Source organism: Pseudorca crassidens, chromosome 3, assembly GCF_039906515.1.
Source record: "Pseudorca crassidens isolate mPseCra1 chromosome 3, mPseCra1.hap1, whole genome shotgun sequence".
In the NCBI taxonomy this organism is placed as follows: domain Eukaryota; kingdom Metazoa; phylum Chordata; class Mammalia; order Artiodactyla; family Delphinidae; genus Pseudorca; species Pseudorca crassidens.
In genome coordinates this window covers 164,636,912-164,653,819 of record NC_090298.1, presented here as the reverse complement: position 1 = coordinate 164,653,819, position 16,908 = coordinate 164,636,912, and the positions used below count along the sequence as shown (strand labels likewise).

General features: G+C 56.4%; 1 protein-coding gene across 4 annotated transcripts; it reads right to left on the bottom strand.

The window, feature by feature from the left end:
* Positions 1 to 60: 60 nt before the first annotated feature.
* On the bottom strand, positions 61 to 15,895 carry ELAVL3 (ELAV like RNA binding protein 3). Of its 4 annotated transcripts, none has more exons than XM_067733656.1 (7): positions 15,491 to 15,895; positions 8,195 to 8,518; positions 7,803 to 7,906; positions 4,101 to 4,254; positions 3,664 to 3,889; positions 2,871 to 2,909; positions 61 to 1,150 (listed from the first exon to the last, which is right to left on the bottom strand). In XM_067733656.1, exons 2-7 carry the CDS (start codon positions 8,397 to 8,399, stop codon positions 799 to 801), a joined length of 1,080 nt encoding a protein of 359 aa, XP_067589757.1. In that variant the 5' UTR covers positions 8,400 to 8,518; positions 15,491 to 15,895; the 3' UTR covers positions 61 to 798. The 4 variants fall into 4 exon arrangements, with proteins under 4 accessions (XP_067589757.1, XP_067589754.1, XP_067589756.1 ...); XM_067733653.1 differs by having other exon boundaries at positions 8,195 to 8,414; XM_067733655.1 differs by having other exon boundaries at positions 61 to 1,129; positions 8,195 to 8,414.
* Between the last annotated feature and the right edge of the window lie 1,013 nt (positions 15,896 to 16,908).

Below are 16,908 nucleotides of genomic sequence, written 5' to 3'. Positions count from 1 at the left end.
GCTGTGTTTCTCTGTGTGGCCCCATGGACCCTCAGCTCCTAAGCCCTGCTCCCTGTGTCCCTGCCCCAGTTGGTAAACATAACCTGCCAAAATATTTTCTTTTTTTTTTTTGTCTTTTTTTGTGTTTTTTTTTTTTCAAGTTCAAGAATCCCCAGTAAAAATTCTCCACGAGGTCTTTTTTCCCTTTTTACAAAAATAGAGTTTTTCTTCCCCTCCCACCCCCCCTTTTTTCATTGTGTTTCTGTTTCCAGCCCCTCCCCCTGCCCCTCACATTCCACCAAGGGGCTCTGGGCCAGGGATGCCCACACCCCTCTCACGTTTCGCTTTTTTGGGGATTTTTAAACCTGCTCCCCCCTCTCAGGCTCACCTAGGTGTTGGGGAGGCCTGGGCAAGGGGGCCTGGGAGGGCACCCCCAGCACCCCTCCCCCAAGCCATCCACGGAGGGTGGTTGAGGGTGTGCTGGGGGCACGTCTCTGCTTTCACTTTAGCCGAAAAAGGAAACAAAAACCTTCACCATGAACAAAACCAAGACGAGAGAGTGAACAGCCCAGCCTGGGGGGGAGGGGCAGGAGGACGGGGTGGGGGACACCCAGGAGCCCTCCCATTCCCTGCAGACCCTCCCACCGAGTGCTCACCCTGTGGCTTCTGCAGGGACACGGGGCCCTCGTGCCGTCCGTGGTCTGCCTGCGCTGTCTCTCTCGGGCCCCTGTCTCTCTCTCTCTCTCAATCTCTCTCTCTTTCTCTCTCTCTCTCTCTCTGTCTCTGCTGCCCGGGAAGGGTGGGGAGGGCGGCGGTGGCTCAGGCCTTGTGCTGTTTGCTGGTCTTGAAGGACACCTGCAGCACGCGCTCGCCCAGGCGGTAGCCGTTGAGGCTGGCGATGGCCATGGCCGCCTCGTCATAGTTGGTCATGGTGACGAAGCCGAAGCCCTTGCACTTGTTGGTGGTAAAGTCGCGGATGACCTTGACATTGGTGACTGCCCCGAAGGGCCCGAACAGCTGCCACAGCACACTCTCATCCGCCTCCGGAGACAGGTTGTACACGAAGATGCACCAGCCAGCGCCCGCCGCGCCCCCCGACAGGCCCACGCCCGCGAGGCCGCTCATGCCGTCGATGGCGATGGGTGAGAACCTGGCGATGAGCGACAGGGGACTACTTTGGGGGTCACGCGGGCTCTGCCCTTACCCCCGGCATGCCCCCTGACCCTGTCATGACCCCTGACCGTGCGGAGACCTCGGGACTATGTGACCCCTGCCTTGGCCCCGTGACCTCCATCTGTGACCCCGCCTTAAGCCCCAGACTCTGAGCCACTCTGATACACCAGCCCCCGATCTCCATCCTACCTGGAGCCCTGTCCTGACCTCTGACCCTCCCTAAACGTTAGGTCCTCACCTGCGATCTTGCCCTGAGCCCCTATCACCCCGACACTCCCTGACCTTGGACCCTACCTGGTCCTCAGCCCTCTTGACACTGACCCCCTCCCCACAACTGGCCACCACCCTTCCCTTGACGCCTCTTCCCACCCAACTCCTGCCCTCACCCCCACTCGGGCACCACCCTGATCCCGCCCGTGGCGATGCTGCCCCTTTTGCCCCACTGGCCATCCTGCCAGGTGGAGGCCCACCCGGAAGGGCAGCGCTGGAACCACGGTGCGAGCGAGGCCTTTAAGCGCCCCTTCTCGTTACTCAGGTCTCAGCTCAGCTGTCACTTCCCCGGGGTGGCCTCCTTTGACTCATATAGTGGCCACCTCCTCCCTCTGGCCCTCTCTGGCCTTTTCCTATGTATGTATGTATGTATTTTTTGGCCTCACCACGCGGCATGTGGGATCTTAATTCCCTGACCAGGGATCGAACCCGTGCCCCCTGTAGTGGAAGCTCAGAGCCCTAACCATTGGACCACCCGGGAAGTCCCCAGGCCCTTTTCTATTTAAATCATGTATTTATCCTTAGCTCCATCTTCCCTGCAAGGTTCTATTCCCTCGGTGTCCCGGCCCAGAACAGCTCCCAGCACCAGTAGGCCCTCGGGGGGTGGGGGTGGGGTCTGTGGAGTGAACGAATGAGTGAAGGGGCATTGGCTCCCTGCCTTCCCGAGCCATTCCTTTGGTCACTGGGCTCACTCCCTCCTCCTGGCCTTTGCACAAGCCGCTCTTGCCGCCAGGAACTCCAGTTCTGCTCTGGCCCTGTCTCCTGAGCGATGTCTCCACTGGATCCTTATCACCCCGTCTCCTGCCCCCTTCACAGCCCAGATCACGGTTCATCTGTCTCCTTCCCCAGTGGACTGAAATAAGTAATAACAGTAACCATAATCATAAGAGACACTGCCTTTTAAACTGAGTGAGCCTGCACTCCGTGCCAAGCACCGTGCTCAGTACCATTCCAGCTCCACCAGGGGCCAAGTCTGGCCAGGCCACGCTGGGTCCCCAGCTCAGAGCCAAGCTCCTGGCCCTCAGCATGTGCTCAATAGCTCTTGATGCTATAAACATGGGGACCTTCAGAGGATCAGGGATGTGGACAATGGAGTGGGTGGGGGGCCTCAAGGTCCACCCCCAGCTATGAGGCAGAAGGGGGCATTCTGTGACCCTCAGCATAGATGATCAACAGTGGCCAGTGGGGGCACAGCTGTGACCCGGGTAACACTGCCTGCCTTTCAATGGGGTGGAGGAGGCCACAGACAGGCCCCCCAGATCCAGATTCTGTAGTAGCAATTTCTAGGCATTTAGTAGGCTCAAGGACCTCCAGATCTCTTAATGGCCACACTATGCCCAGACAGGGGTGGTCCTGGGGGATGAGGTGGGGGATGGGGGCCATAAGGGCAAAAGGGTCCAAGGAGGGACGGCGAGGGGCTGGGGGCAGTGGGGCGGGGGCACTGTTACCTCTTGACTCCGTAGGCCATGTTGAGCAAATTGTCCAGCCTGTGGAGGCAGAAGGGGTGGTCACTGGTGGCTTCTGGGCACACCCCCGGCTGTGATACCGGGCAGCCAGCCTGCCCTCCCCGCCCCCACCCAGCCATCCAGCAGTGCCAGCCCTGCCCCCGCCTGCCTGCTCCCCGCCAGGCTGGACACCGCCTGGCACGGAACCGTGGTCACTCGGGCACCGCCTCTTGCCTGCCCTGCTGCTGCCCAGCCTGCACTGGCGTCCTCGTCCTCCCCCTCCCGGCCGCCCAGCCCTGCTCGCCTGCCCCCCACCCCCCAATCCGTCCGGGGCTTGGGTCCCGAGAAGGGAAGTCTCTTCTCCAAAGTGCCTGGGCCAGGCAAGTGACAACGCCTCTCTGAGCCTCAGGGTCCCCGTCCGTAAAATGAGGATAAGTTCTGTCCTCACGGGGTCGCTACGCAGAAAAAGTAAGGGTGCCTGGCCAGCAGGGAGCTGAAGCCACGTGCCCTTGGCGGGGTGGGGGAGGGGGTGGGTTGGCAGTCAGAGCTGGGCCTGGTCAGGTGATTCTAAAACTACTGACGCCAATAATGCCACCCTTAGTGGCCTGCACACATTGAGCGCCTGCTGTATACAAGGGTCTGGCCTCAGCACCTGACAGACCCCCACGTTTCCCCTTTTGCCCTGGTTTCTCTCCGCCCTGCAGGAATGGGGTTCGGCGAGGGCACCTGCAAGCCTAGGGCATCCGGCCCTGGGGGTCTGGGACGTCTGGGGGGCAGGGAGCGGCAGGGGGCTCACCGGAAGCGCTGTGTCTGATGGTGCAGGGGGCCTGCGTAGCGCCTGGCGGAGGACTGGTAGAGGTGAGTGAGCAGGGCCTGCCCGGTCTTCTGACTCGGGTTGTTGGCAAACTTGACCGTGATGGGCTCGGCCGCACCTAGCGGCTTCTGCCCGTTCAGTCCTTTGATAGCCTCCTCGGCTTCAATCCTCTTGTCAAAGCGGATGAATCCCACACCCCGAGAGACACCTGCCGGGGCGCGAGGGCGTCATGGGTCCCGCCCCCTCCTGGGGACCCGCCCCCTCCTGCGTGACCCCGCCCCCCTCCTCGCTGCTATTTCCGGTTTCTCCACTCTGGTCCCACCTGGGTGCCTTAGCCCAGTGCCCCCCACCCTCCCACCCCTCCCTCCCACCCCTCCCTCCCACCCCCCCGCCAGGTGCACTCTCCCCGGCAGCCTGACCTGTGACCTGGTCCACCAGGATGCGAGAAGTGATGATGCGGCCGTACTGGGAGAAGAGCTGCTCCATCTCTTTCTGGCTCATGGTCTTAGGGAGCCCGCTGACGTACAGGTTCGCATCCCGGATGGAGGCGGAGCTGGGTCTGGCATAGGACACCTGGGGGAGGGTGTCAGGCGGACAGGGGTGAGGGCAAGACCCATTTCAAATGGGGAGGGAGAGGCCACATTCAAACCGCCACTGAGCAACAGAAATCCCTCATCCGTTTATTCAACAAATACCGCAAGTAGTCACCATGGGTGGTGGGTGGGGTCAACCAGGGCTTGGGGGAGGGGATGTGGCTGTGACCAAGACAGCGTGGCCCTGCCCGCGTAGAGCGGTGAGAGGGACCTGTCATCCGAGGAGGTCAAAGGAGCTGCGCCCTTGGGGTCACATGTCTCCCTGGGGGCCTCAGGGACCCTCACATCTCTAGCTCATATTCTCAGGCTGGATATTCCATCAACATTGACACGTCCCACTCCCTTGGAAAGTGAACCTGGGATGCTGGCTGGCCCCTTCTCTTCCCGACTACAGTGGGCCCCTCAGATCTTTAGCGCCCAGCTCAACCCCGACGACTCCCAAATGTCCGAGCCCAGCATGCGCCTGGCCCCTGAGCTGCACACCTGCGTGACACCTGCCTTCAGGTACCCCACGAGGAGGCCTCATGGGGGATCACACTCAGCACCCCTGACTTGCCCTAACTCAGTAATGACAGTTCTGTCCTCCTGGCTTCTCAGGTCCCCAGCCTCGGGTTGTCCTCAATGCCTGTCTGTCACACCCGCATCCAACCACCATCCATCCTGTCAGCTCCACCATCCTCATTATCTGGATAGAATTCACACACTTCTCCCCATTTCCACTGCCCTACCATTGCTCACCCTGACCAGTGCAGCAGTCTCTGCCCTGGTTCCCTGCTCCACCCTCGCCCCCCCACAGGCTGTTCCCCCCACAGCAGCCAGGGGGCACCTGTGAGTGTCTCAGCCAGGTCACATCCCTCCTCTGTTTAGAACCCTCCGTGGCTCCCACCTTCCTGAGTTAAAGTGCTTCTCAGGGCCACCAGGCCCTTCACGACCTGCCCCATCACCCCCCTACCCTCTGTCCCCCTCCACATCTCTATTCCAGGCACATGGGCCTCTTCCACATTCCCCAAACACACTAGGTGTGCTTCACCCTCAGGGCCTTTGCACTTGCTGTCCGCTGTGCTTGCAACTCTCTTCCTTATTTTTCTTCTCCAGGTCTCAGTTGAAATATCCTTCCTGTCCTTTCCCATCTGAATTTGGTCCTCCACCCTTATCCCTGTTACTCTGTCAAAGCCCTTCTCTCAGCTGTGAAGTAGACACGTTTTAGTATGATCCTTAGATTCATGTCATTAATTATGGTCCAGCCCAACAATGAAACTCTCTGCAGCTGTTTAAAAAATGGTGGACGTGTATATTTATTTCCCCGAAACAGTGGTGAGTATTGTAAAGTGGGGGAAAGAAAAGTCCATTTACAGAGCAGCGAGTATTGTGTGACCCCATCTCATTGTGTGTTTATCAATGTCCTGGAAACGTGGTCTGGAGGGCCCACCCCTAAACGCTAGCAGGGTGACCTAGAGCTGGTGGGGGAGGCGAGGTGGGATAAGCTCCGTTCCCCCTTATTTCTGCTGATGTCTATTTTCTGTTTCTTCTAAATTAACCTCTGGGTAGATGGGGGTCATTGTAAAGGGTCTGGCTTTTGTTTGGGGTGGTGAGTTGTGAGGGCATATTACTTCATTAGAAATAGCTAATTAAAAAACGAACAAAATGAATAAATTAGGCCAAGGGCGGATGGGGGTGAGGGTGTTCATGGGGTGGGGGCAGGGGGATTCTGACTGATGCAATTGTGCACACCTGGGATCCTCCAGAAAAAAGACAAACACCACAGCTGCTATTATTTCTGTAATAATAATTAAAACTCATGGCCATGTATTTGATGGTTTCCACTCTCCCCTACCCCGTGGGGCTGTGAGTTTTGAGGGGTGAGGACTTGTTGATGGATTGGAGCTGGGGGAGAGGGGAGGGTAGTCTCAGCTTCTGGGTGGGTTTTGGGGTCAGGGGTCATCTGAGGCACAGAGTAAGTGTTCAGGGACCTTTCCCATCCTTTCATGACATGGGCTGACCCAGGTCCCTCACGTGGTATGGGCTCCTCCCACACCCCCTCACTAGGACGGGGCCTGGCACACGATGAATGGCTGGAACTATTGTGGGCAGAATCTGCTGGAACACCTAGTCAGGACCAACCACACACCACAGCCACCCAGGCAGATGCACATGCATGCACATACACCCACACAGAGGGCCACGCTCTGGTATTCACTGCACAGCTATGGTGACTACACCAGCAGGAGGGTGACACAAGGCCACCGCCACATTCATGGTGACTCTGGGGGTCTGGGATAATTGCAGTAAGCGTCGCAGAACCACACACCTGTCACACCACCACACAAGCCCTCAATGTCACACACGTTCCATCCTGAATGGGGCACAAGTAGACACACCCACACAACTTCACCGTAACACACAAACACCCTGTCACAGCCAGACACACCCACGCAGCCCCACCAGGTCACAGCTGGAGTTGCAGTGCATCACAAAGCACCTGTCAAATAAACACCACGTCTCACAGACACAAGGTGACACACCCTCGTCTATAACAGCCAGACCCACATGATAACAGCCACTCACATAGCCAGGGGGTCCCATAGCCACGGGGTCCCACAAACACCATGTCTTATAGCTCAGGGTCCCCCCCCCAACATATGCACCACATCACACGCACACAGTGGCCCTCTGGGTCATACAGTTCATCACTAGGGTCCACTCTCACAACCTGGGGGCTTCTGGGTCTACTTGGCCATGGAGGGACCCATCAGGCCCTCGTCAGCCTCCACACCAGGGAGAGGAAGAGGTTCTGGCACCTCTGTTCCCATGGCGAACTGGGGGCCAGATGGGCATCCTCCCCAGCCCAGCCTCCCCCAGGGTTCAGGAGCAGATTTGTGGGGCGGAGCCCAGACACCCACAGGCAAACCTAGAGAGGGGGTTTCCATGGTGATTCCCTGCAACCCCCACGGCCTCCCGGGAACCTGGGCTTGCAGGGTCCCAGCTGCAGCTGCTGAGAGGGGAGGTCATGGGGCGAGGGGCATTGTACAAAGGTGGGGGAAGGGCCCACCCCTAATCCCACCCTCCCAGACCCTAGTTAGGCTCCAGATGGCAGATGGGCCCCCACCTCTCCCCCATTTCCATGACAAAGGCAAGGAGAGGGCTGCCCACCAGACCCTGGTCACTCTCTCCTACTGCTGAGGGGGTGGGTACCTCCAGGGCCTGGCTGACTCCTTGAGTTGCCGGAGAATGTGGGGCTGATCATCTCCCCATTGACAAGAGAGGAAACTGAGGTTCAGAGAGGCAGAGCCATTGGCCCCGGGGCCCCAGCCAGAAAGCCTTTGGGGATTGATTTGAACCCCTTAGGGGATGAGCCATGGGGGAGGATGGGCAGCAGTGGGGGGAATGGATGTATGGGGAGGGTATGGTCGTGGGGGGCTGGGTGGCCATGAAAGGGTCAGTCCAGGTGGGCGGTAATAAAGAGGAAACGGGCAGAGCCAAGATGGGAAGTCACAGGAATGGGTGGCAGTGGGGAACGAGGGCGCTGACCTTGATGGTCTTCGTCTGCAGTTTGAGGCCGTTGAGGGTGTTGATGGCTTTGTCTGCATCGTTGGGGTCAGAGTAGTTCACAAACCCGTAGCCGAGGCTCTGCCCTGCAGGCAGGACCAGGACAATGACCTCCCTGGACCTGCCAGTGTCCTCCCAGACCCCGGCCTGAGAGACTGACCACCCCCCTCAAGGTTATGAGAACCAAGATTCCACCCTTATTTGTTACCCCCAGAGTACTACCATATCCTGAGGACAGCTCAGACCCCCCAGGGTCCCACCTGCTCCCATCACCTCCCACCTGGGGTCACACCTGTCTCTACACCACACCTGTACTCCTGTACTCCTACCACCTCTGTCCCCTATCCCCACCCCCCACCTGCCAGCAGCCACACCTGTGATCTTGTCCCGAACCAACTTGCAGGACTCAATGTCACCAATGCTGCCGAAGAGACTCTTGAACTCATCCTGGGTCATGTTCTGGGGCAGGTAGTTGACGATGAGGTTGGTCTTGCTGTCATCACTGGCTCCGTTTGTACCAAGGAGTGGCCCGTTGGGCAGGGCCGGGCCAGCCGGGCCCCCCGCCACCTGAGACTCCATGGCCCCGAGTATCTGCTGGAGACAACAGGCCGCACCCACTCACGGCCCAGTTCCCACACCAGGGACCAGTGGGAGTGAGGAGGGGCTTGGTGGTGACAGATCAATCAGGTCTGCATAGGCTTGAACATACAGAGGGGATAAGGTATTATTCTTATAGTCCCTTCCACTTCTTGAGCACTGGGCAAAATACTTTACAGGTGATTTTATTCTGAAAAAGTCCATATATTAATGCCATGTATGCCCATTTGCACGTATGCTTGCCTGTTTGTCCACAGCCAGTCTGCATTTTTAGAATAATGAAATGAATACTTTGTATTCAGAATAAGAATTACAACAGTTTTATTAGCTTTGAAGCCCTCATAATCCCAAACCTGACCATGTACTTTGCTCTTCCCACCAAATGTAATTCCTATCCCAAATGTGTTAATATTTCTTTTGCTTCATGCATAATTTACCCCCACAGGTTTTCCACTGAGCCATTTTGGGTTTTTTATGTATATCATAATAACACCTGCAAATATAATGACAGTTTTGTTTCTTTATCTCCAATCTATACCTGTTATTTATTTTTCTTGTCTTGTTGCAGGGGCTACATTGTGACATTGGCTTCTTTATTCTTGACATTAAAGGAAATGTTTTAAACATTTCACAGCTAAATATGATCTTTACTATAGGTTTTTTGGCAGATGGCCTTTATCAAGTTAAGAATGTTTAATTTTATTCCTAGTATCTTAACAAGATTTTTTTTAAGGAATGGATATTGAATTTTATTGAATATCTTTTTCTGCATCTATTGAGATGATTTTTTGCTTCAATATTTTTTTTAACAGATAGGGAAGAGGGCTTTTTATTTTTATTTTTTAAAATTAATTAATTTATTTATGGCTGCATTGGGTCTTCGTTGCTGTGTGCGGCTTTCTCTAGTTGTGGCGAGCAGGGGCTACTCTTCATTGCGGTGCGCAGGCTTCTTATTGTGGTGGCTTCTCTTGTTGTGGAGCACAGGCTCTAGGCACGCGGCTTCAGTAGTTGCAGCATGCCGGCTCAGTAGTTGTGGCTTGAGGACTCTAGAGCGCAGGCTCAGTAGTTGTGGTGCAAGGGCTTAGTTGCTCCGCAGCATGTGGGATCTTCCTGGATCAGGGATCAAACCTGTGTCCCTTGCACTGACAGGCGGATTCTTAACCACTGCACCACCGGAGAAGCCTGCTTTAATATGTTCATGTAATAAATTACATTAATTGATTTTCCAATATTAAGTCAACTTTTCTAAGCTACACTAAACTTGGTTATGTTGCAGTTTTGTTTATATACATTGTTTGATTTGCCAACTTTTTTATGGTTCTTTGTTTAGGATTTTTAACCTCTATATTCAGGAAGATATGCTTTTTAAAAATTTAATTCACACAGAGGCTCAGGTAGAAGTTTATTATGCTATGACAAATAAGGAATTTGAGGCTCCGAGATGTTAAGGAACTTGTTGAAGTCACACAGCATATCAGTGGTGGCACTGGAATGCAAATGCAGACCTGTCTAGACCTGAAGACCACTCTACCATTCTCTATGACAGTCAACCAGGCAGGTACCAGCTCTGATGACTCTTCGCTGTGTGTCCTTGGATATGCTCCTTATCCTCCTGGGGCCTCTGGTTCACTTTGCTGAAAATTCAAAACAATTAGTAATGGCTATCTTAAGGGCCACGTAGAGAAGAATTATAAAGCCATGTCTGGGCTCAGAACGAAAGAGGGCTGGGATTGATTGGTATTGTCTGTCATGGGCATGGGAAGGGAAAGTAGCTAGCATTTCCTTAGGTCTTCTCCTATGTCACAGTTGGTGAATAGGTTGCCCTTACCTAGAAACCCAAATAGATCGGTAGAGTCTTCCTAGACGGATGAATTAAGAAGGATTTAAAGCTATATTCAGTTTCAGCAGTAAAGATGACTGTGATTGATGAGCAATATCTGTTGTGGCCACAGAATTAGAAAGAGCCAGCAGGTACACATCATCTCAGCCATCCCTGCCCCAAAATTCAATACCATAATTGTTCCCAAATATTGCGCATACTATGTGCCAGGCACAGTGCAAGGCCCTCTACAGGGAATGTTTCTTTTCTTTTTCACCACTCTGAAAGGAGGAGGGTTTTATTACCCCTGCTTAGGAGATGCTATGGACTAAATGCCTGTGCCCCTCCAAATTCATATCTTGAAACCCTGCTCTCCAGTGCAGTGGTATTTGGAGGTGGGGCCTTTGGAAGGTTATTAGGTCATGAGGGTGGAGCCTTATAAAAAGGGACGGGAGAGAGATGATCTCTCTCTCTCTCCACCATATGAAGACAGTGATAACACAGCTGTCTACAAACCAGGAAGCCGGCCCTCACCAGGAGCCGAATCAGCCCACACCTTGATCTTGGACTTCTCAGCCTCCAGAGCTATGAGAAATACGTGTCTGTTGTTTAAGCTACCCAGTTTATGGTATTTTAGTCAGCCTGAGCTGAGTAAGACAACAGATGAGGAAAGTGAGGTTCAGAGATGTTTGAAAAATTACCAAAGATCATGCCGCCCATAAACGGTGAAACAGGGATTTGCGCATGAGCTTTTCTGATTGGGCATCTTATTTCCAACTTCCACTGCCAACCAAGACTAGTGCTGGCTCTAACACTTCCCAGCTGCGTGTCCTCAGGTATGCTACTTAACAGTCTTTATGCTACGACCTCTGCTCCACTTTGTTGAAAACTCCAAATCACCAGCATAGTGACCAGAGACCCATCTAAAGCCAATTGTGGGTGCAGCTGGAAGGCATTCTGGGATCAGTTAGCTATGTCTGACACAGGCAGTCATGAGAAGTGGAAGTGGGCTTGTCTTGTCCACAAGACAAGCCCTGCCTCATAATGCTGCTGTTAATAATCATCCTGGTCCATTGACACCTACCGTGTCAGGTACCAGGGAAATAACGCAGAGACGTTGGGTGATATAAATGGGGAAACTGATTTCAAACCTGGATATGTTGGACTTCAGAGCCGTTTTTAATGACTGGCCAATACACTGGGGGCAGCTCTGCCACCACATAGCTGTATGTCTTCAGCGACAATCTTAGCTCTTCTTTGGGCTTCTGTTTCCTTGTCATTTATTCTTATTTAAAGGATAGTACAGAGGGTCAACTCCCCTGCAGCACCATTTGGCTGGGAGTGGCTGTCTGGGGGAGCTGCCTGGAGGATTCTTCTTCTTCTTCTTCTTTTTTTCTTCCATTTTTGGCCACACCATGTGGCTTATGGGATCTTAGTTCCCAGACCAGGGATTGAACCCAGGCCCTCAGCAGTGAGAGTGCGGAATCCTAACCTCTGGACCATCGCGGGGGCGGGGGCGGGGGGGGGGGGAATTCCCTGGAGGATTATTCTGAAGCCACATCCAGGCTCACCAGGAACACAAACTGGGTTGATTAGCAATGTCTGCCACAGGCGCCTGAAATATAGCAGTAATGTACCTTCCACACATCTGCATCCTGGTCTTGTAACATTAATACTTTACGAACAACATGGCCACGTATTGAGGACCTGCTATGGGCCAGCCAAAATTCTTTATGTGAAAATTTCCAGGCAATTTTCCCCAAATTGAATGTTATGGGACTCTACTCTTATTTAACAGATGAGAAAACTGAGTCTCATTGAAGGAGGAGGGATTTGCGCAAGTTTGGGTAGCATGTAAAAAGTGGACCAAGAATTCCAATTCAGGGTTCAGACTCTAGAGCCCACTCTCAATGAAAAGGCCGATTTAAAAAAAACACAACAAAGCAAAGCAAAGCTGAGCACCCACTCTTTGCCAAGCCCCAGGCAACACTACAGTTAAACCCACTTTGGGGGCTTCCCTGGCGGCGCGGTGGTTAAGAATCCGCCTGCCAATGCAGGGGACATGGGTTCGAGCCCTGGTCCAGGAAGATCCCTCATGCCGCGGAGCAACGAAGCCCGTGAGCCACACTACTGCAGCCCGTGCGCCTAGAGCCCGTGCTCTGCAACAAGAGAAGCCACCGCAATGAGAAGCCCGCGCACCGCAACGAAGAGCAGCCCCTGCTCGCTGCAGCTAGAGAAAGCCCGCGCACAGCAATGGAGACCCAGCGCAGTCAAAAATAAATAAATAAATAAATTTAAAAATAAACAAACCAAAAAGAATAAACAAACAAACAAAAATAAACCCACTTTGTTGGCCGAGTCTGCTCATTCAACTCAACAAATATTTACTAGGTGCCACCATATGCCAGCTGCTGGCTCCACCCTCCTGTATATCCTCTGACGCTCATGTTGCCTCTCTAGGTCTCTGTCCCACTACTAAAGATATGGCACAGAGGTCCCCCGTGTATGGGGAGATGGAGTCTGAATTCCCGTCTGGGCTCAGCGAGCTAGAATTCTGTGATTTGTTGATAATGTCTATTATGGGAGCCCCCAAAGCAATCAGCAGTACATAAACCACTGTTTCAGGACACATCAGATCCCAGCTTTGGAAGCCCTACTATGTGCCAGGCCCTGAGCCTGTGCTGTTTTCATTGCCTTTCCACAACCACCCTGAAAGCTGGAGATCATCTCCATTTCTCAGATGGAGAAATTGAGGGTAAATGGGACCTGTGACTTGCCCAGGATGACAGAGGGAAGTAGTAGCGATGGTGTTAGGGTTTGACCCCTTGATCTGATGACCCTAGAGCCTACATACAGGGTTACTGGTCCTCCACCCCCGGAAATGCTGTCCTCAACTTGGGGGGGGTTAAGAGGTGACTGGGGGGTTCCCACTCAGGATCTTGAGGCCCAGCCCACTAATCTCACCACCACCCCATCTCCCTCCCATCTGTGCCAGAGCTTAGAGGGATCAGTGTCGCATTTCCTCCGAGGCTGAGCCGGCTGAGCTGCTAATGGGGATCGGATTGGTGGAGGCCACACCCGCCCTGCCTCAGCCCACAGTAAATGTGTGGCCTGGGATGACACAGGGATCACAGGGACCTTCGAGGGCTGCCCCAGAACAGGGGTAGAGAGGTGAAGTCAGAGGGGAGGAAGGCAGATCAAAGATGGAGCAAGGGAACCTCCCCTCCCACTCTCTCCAGCTCTTCCTCTGGGTCTCTCCCTCTTTCTGTTTCTCTTTCCCTCTTTTCCCCTCAGTTTCTCTCTCTTCTGCTCTGTCCCCATCTCTCCTCTCTGTCCATCTCTCCCCTCTGAACGCTTCTCTTTCTCCCCCTCCCTCTCTCTCTCACCCTTTCTCCAACTCTTTTGCACTATTATACAAACATCTGACATATGGATTTTGCAATGAACACACCTGAGGTTACTTGCTGTGTCAGACCCCCTTAGCCCCCAGCTGTGCCCCCTGGCCCTAGTCACAGTGACAGATGCCTGGGTACTGGCAACAATAGGGCATTGAGTGGCTATGCATGGTAAGGCTGGGCCACCACGTGGTGCTAAGTGAGCCTCCTACTTCTGGGCCCTTCTCCCTCCATGCAGGGAGGGCCCTCACTGTCTCAACTCATCCCCTCACTTCCTCCCAGCCTGTCCCCATGATGGGTCTCTGCCTGAGTACTCTCCATTGGAGTGACCAGGACTCCAAGGGCTTCAAGGCCCTTGTGTGACCTCTGACCACACCCTCTCCCCTTTGTGCATCAGCTTCCCTTTCTCAAATGAGGGCACAGATCGGAGCAATGTATGCTGGACTGCTGTGGGGGTGCTGAGGGTCCTCAGAAGGCCTCGCTCACGTTCCTAGATCAGGGTGAGCAGCGTGAGGCACAGAGAGGGGAAGGAGCTGCCTTGAGGTCACACAGCAGAAAAGGGTGGTCTCTCTCAGGCCTTTCTCAGAGCCAGGTGGGTGGGTCCCAGGGTCTAGTATGGGAGAGGCCTAGGCGTGGAGGGAGTGCTGAGCATCCCCCCACCCACTGTGCTCGTTACTACTCGAAAAAGAGATCCAGGAAGAGACACAGTGTACAGAGACACACACACAGAGACCCGAGAGACAGAAAGAGCGGAAGAAGGAGGCCCCGGCGCCAGGACCAGACAAAGGACGCTCGGCAGCGCGGGGAGCAGAGTCGCGCGGCGGGGGCGGGGGTGGAGCTGGGGTGGGTCTAGAATTGGCCAGCCCCGCCCCCGGGATACGCCCGGGCTGCCAGTGGAAATCCGAGGGCTCGGAAGAGGCAGGGCCCCTGGGGCCCCTGGGGCGGGGCTTAGATGGGCGGGGCAGGGGCGTGGTTAGTAAGGGCGTGGCCGGGCGTGGCCGGGCGCTCGGGAGCTGACCAGCTCTGTGGCTGCTGAAAGCCCCGAGCGCGGGGCGAGTGGTGCGGGCGGGCGGGCGCGCTCAAGGTCATCCCGCGGCCCAGAGCTCTGGCGGGGTGGGACGCCTGAACCTGGCCTAAGGGGCCTGTCTGAGCCCCTTACCCCATCCCCCGGAGGCGGGGGCCCAGGAGCGGCGGAGCACCCGCTACGAGCCCTCCTCTCCCCTCCCCCTCCCCGCAGCCTGAGGCGCCCGCGCGAGGCTACGGCCCGCGAAGAAGCGCCGAGAAACAAAGGGACGCGGCGGCGGTGGCGGCGGGCCCGCGGGGCCGCCGGGCGCGCCCCCTCCTCTCCCCTCCCCGCTTGCCGCAAGGTCGACGGGCTTGAGGACGAGACGCCCGGCTCCAGGGCGCGGTCGAGGCCCAGGGCGCGCGATCCGACGCCACCCCTTCCCTGGGGCTCTCGGGGACTCCTTGCCGCCTTGTCCTGGCCCAGCACCAGTGACTGGGGCCCTGCGTTTGCCTGGGAGGCCTGCTGGGTCCGGGCCTGGATGGAGGAGGCATCCTACGCCGCGGCGTCCCCTCCCCCATCAGGCCTGCTGAAGGGGGGGCAATCCCGCCCCCAGGGCGCCGTAGGATGCCCCCCGAATCGCAGCTCGATTCCCTAAGGCCTCTCAAGCCAGACTCTAAGAGCCCCCAGCACTCTGGGCGCGGCTCTGTCCACTCTCAGGCCCCGAGGCTCGGTCCTACCCCCCCCCCCACCCGGGCCTAGCTAGGCCTGGTCCTACCCCCCCTCCCATCTCTTCGGAGCCTGTGCCTAACCCCTCTCCGACTAGGTTCCCTCTCAGCGACAGGGGAATACCTACAGTGACCATTCTTGTGTGCCCGGCGGGCGCGGTCCGTGTTGAGGGTGGCTCCGGGGGTCGTGCACTCCTTGGGGGGCGCTCGATGCTCACGCCGGGGTCCTGCCCGGGCGGCCTCTGGTGCGGCCGCTGCAGAGGTCTCGGTGAGGGCAGCGACTCCCTCGAGGGCCGGGGACGGGCCCGAGCCCGGGTACGCGCGCGCGGATAACCGGGCCCCGGGGTGGCCTGCGGGCGGCAGGGGATGGAAAGAGGGAGCGGGCGCGGGATTGAGAACGCCCCCTGCGCGGCCCCGCGGGGCCCGAGGAGGTTGCGCTTCCCGACAGAGATCGCTGCGCTCTGCCTTTCGCCGCCGCCCCTCGGCCCGGCCCGTCTGGTCCCCGGTGTTCAGTCCTCTCCCCTCGCCCGCCCTCCCTCCCTCCCTCCGGCCCGCGCTGCGCGCTCCGCGCTCTGGGCCGCGCCGCCGCCGCCCCCAGCCCTTTATAGCAGCAGCTGCCAGCGCCGGCGTCGCTTATTGGCTACGGCAACCGAGCCCCGCCTCCTCGCGGCGCCCGACGGCGCGGCAGGTGGAAGAGAGGGCGCGCTGGCCAGGACTTCGCACGCCCAGAAGGCACATCCTGGGGCCTCGGGTTGCCAGATTCGGGCCCTTTTGCCCTCACGGATCCTACTTCCTGCGTTGGCGCCCTTTCTTGGGCGGGCTTTCTGCCCGGAAGACAGGAAGGGTTCCCCTCTGTCCAGCACCCAGAGCTGGAGGAGCAAAGAGGGCGAGGAGATATTGATGGCTCGATTGTACTACCTTCAGGAGGTGCTGTCCACCAAGAGCACTGCAGAGGAACGAGGAACCTAGACTTCAATGAGCAGAGGCCTGGGTCCCCACGTTTGGGAGGACCATATGTAGTCCCAAGACCAAGGGAGGAAGGTGGGGGTGGCTGGGGACCTAGTCAGCCTGAAGAAGGAATTGGGACCCTGTGGATTTTGAGCAGGCTAGGCGTCTCTAAGGTTTAAAGGGGGTGGGGAATGGGCATCCCACAGTGCAGGGGCACTGCTCCAAAGGGAGTGAAGAAGTTTGGGGCTCAGGGTTCCAGGCAAACCCCTTCGGTGCCCTGAAGACCCAGTAAACCATCGGGCCGTCTCGGACCCCATAAACTTCGGGTGGACGGTTTTGCCATGTAAATGTCCTGGCTTCCCGGGCTCGTGATTGGTCCGCCTGTGAGTCCCACTCCCTCTCTGCTAAGCGGGACCTGGCCTTTCTGTCAGGCGATAGGGGGTGGCGCAGTCTCTTGTGGTGTGCGGGCGCGAGTGCACGTTTTTGTCAGGGCGGCCACCAGGCGCGAGGAGGTGTTCTCACTAGAACACTAGGGGAGCCTTTGAGTGAGGCTTCAGCACCACAGACAGCGGTCCGACGGCCCTGTCCAGGGCGCTGC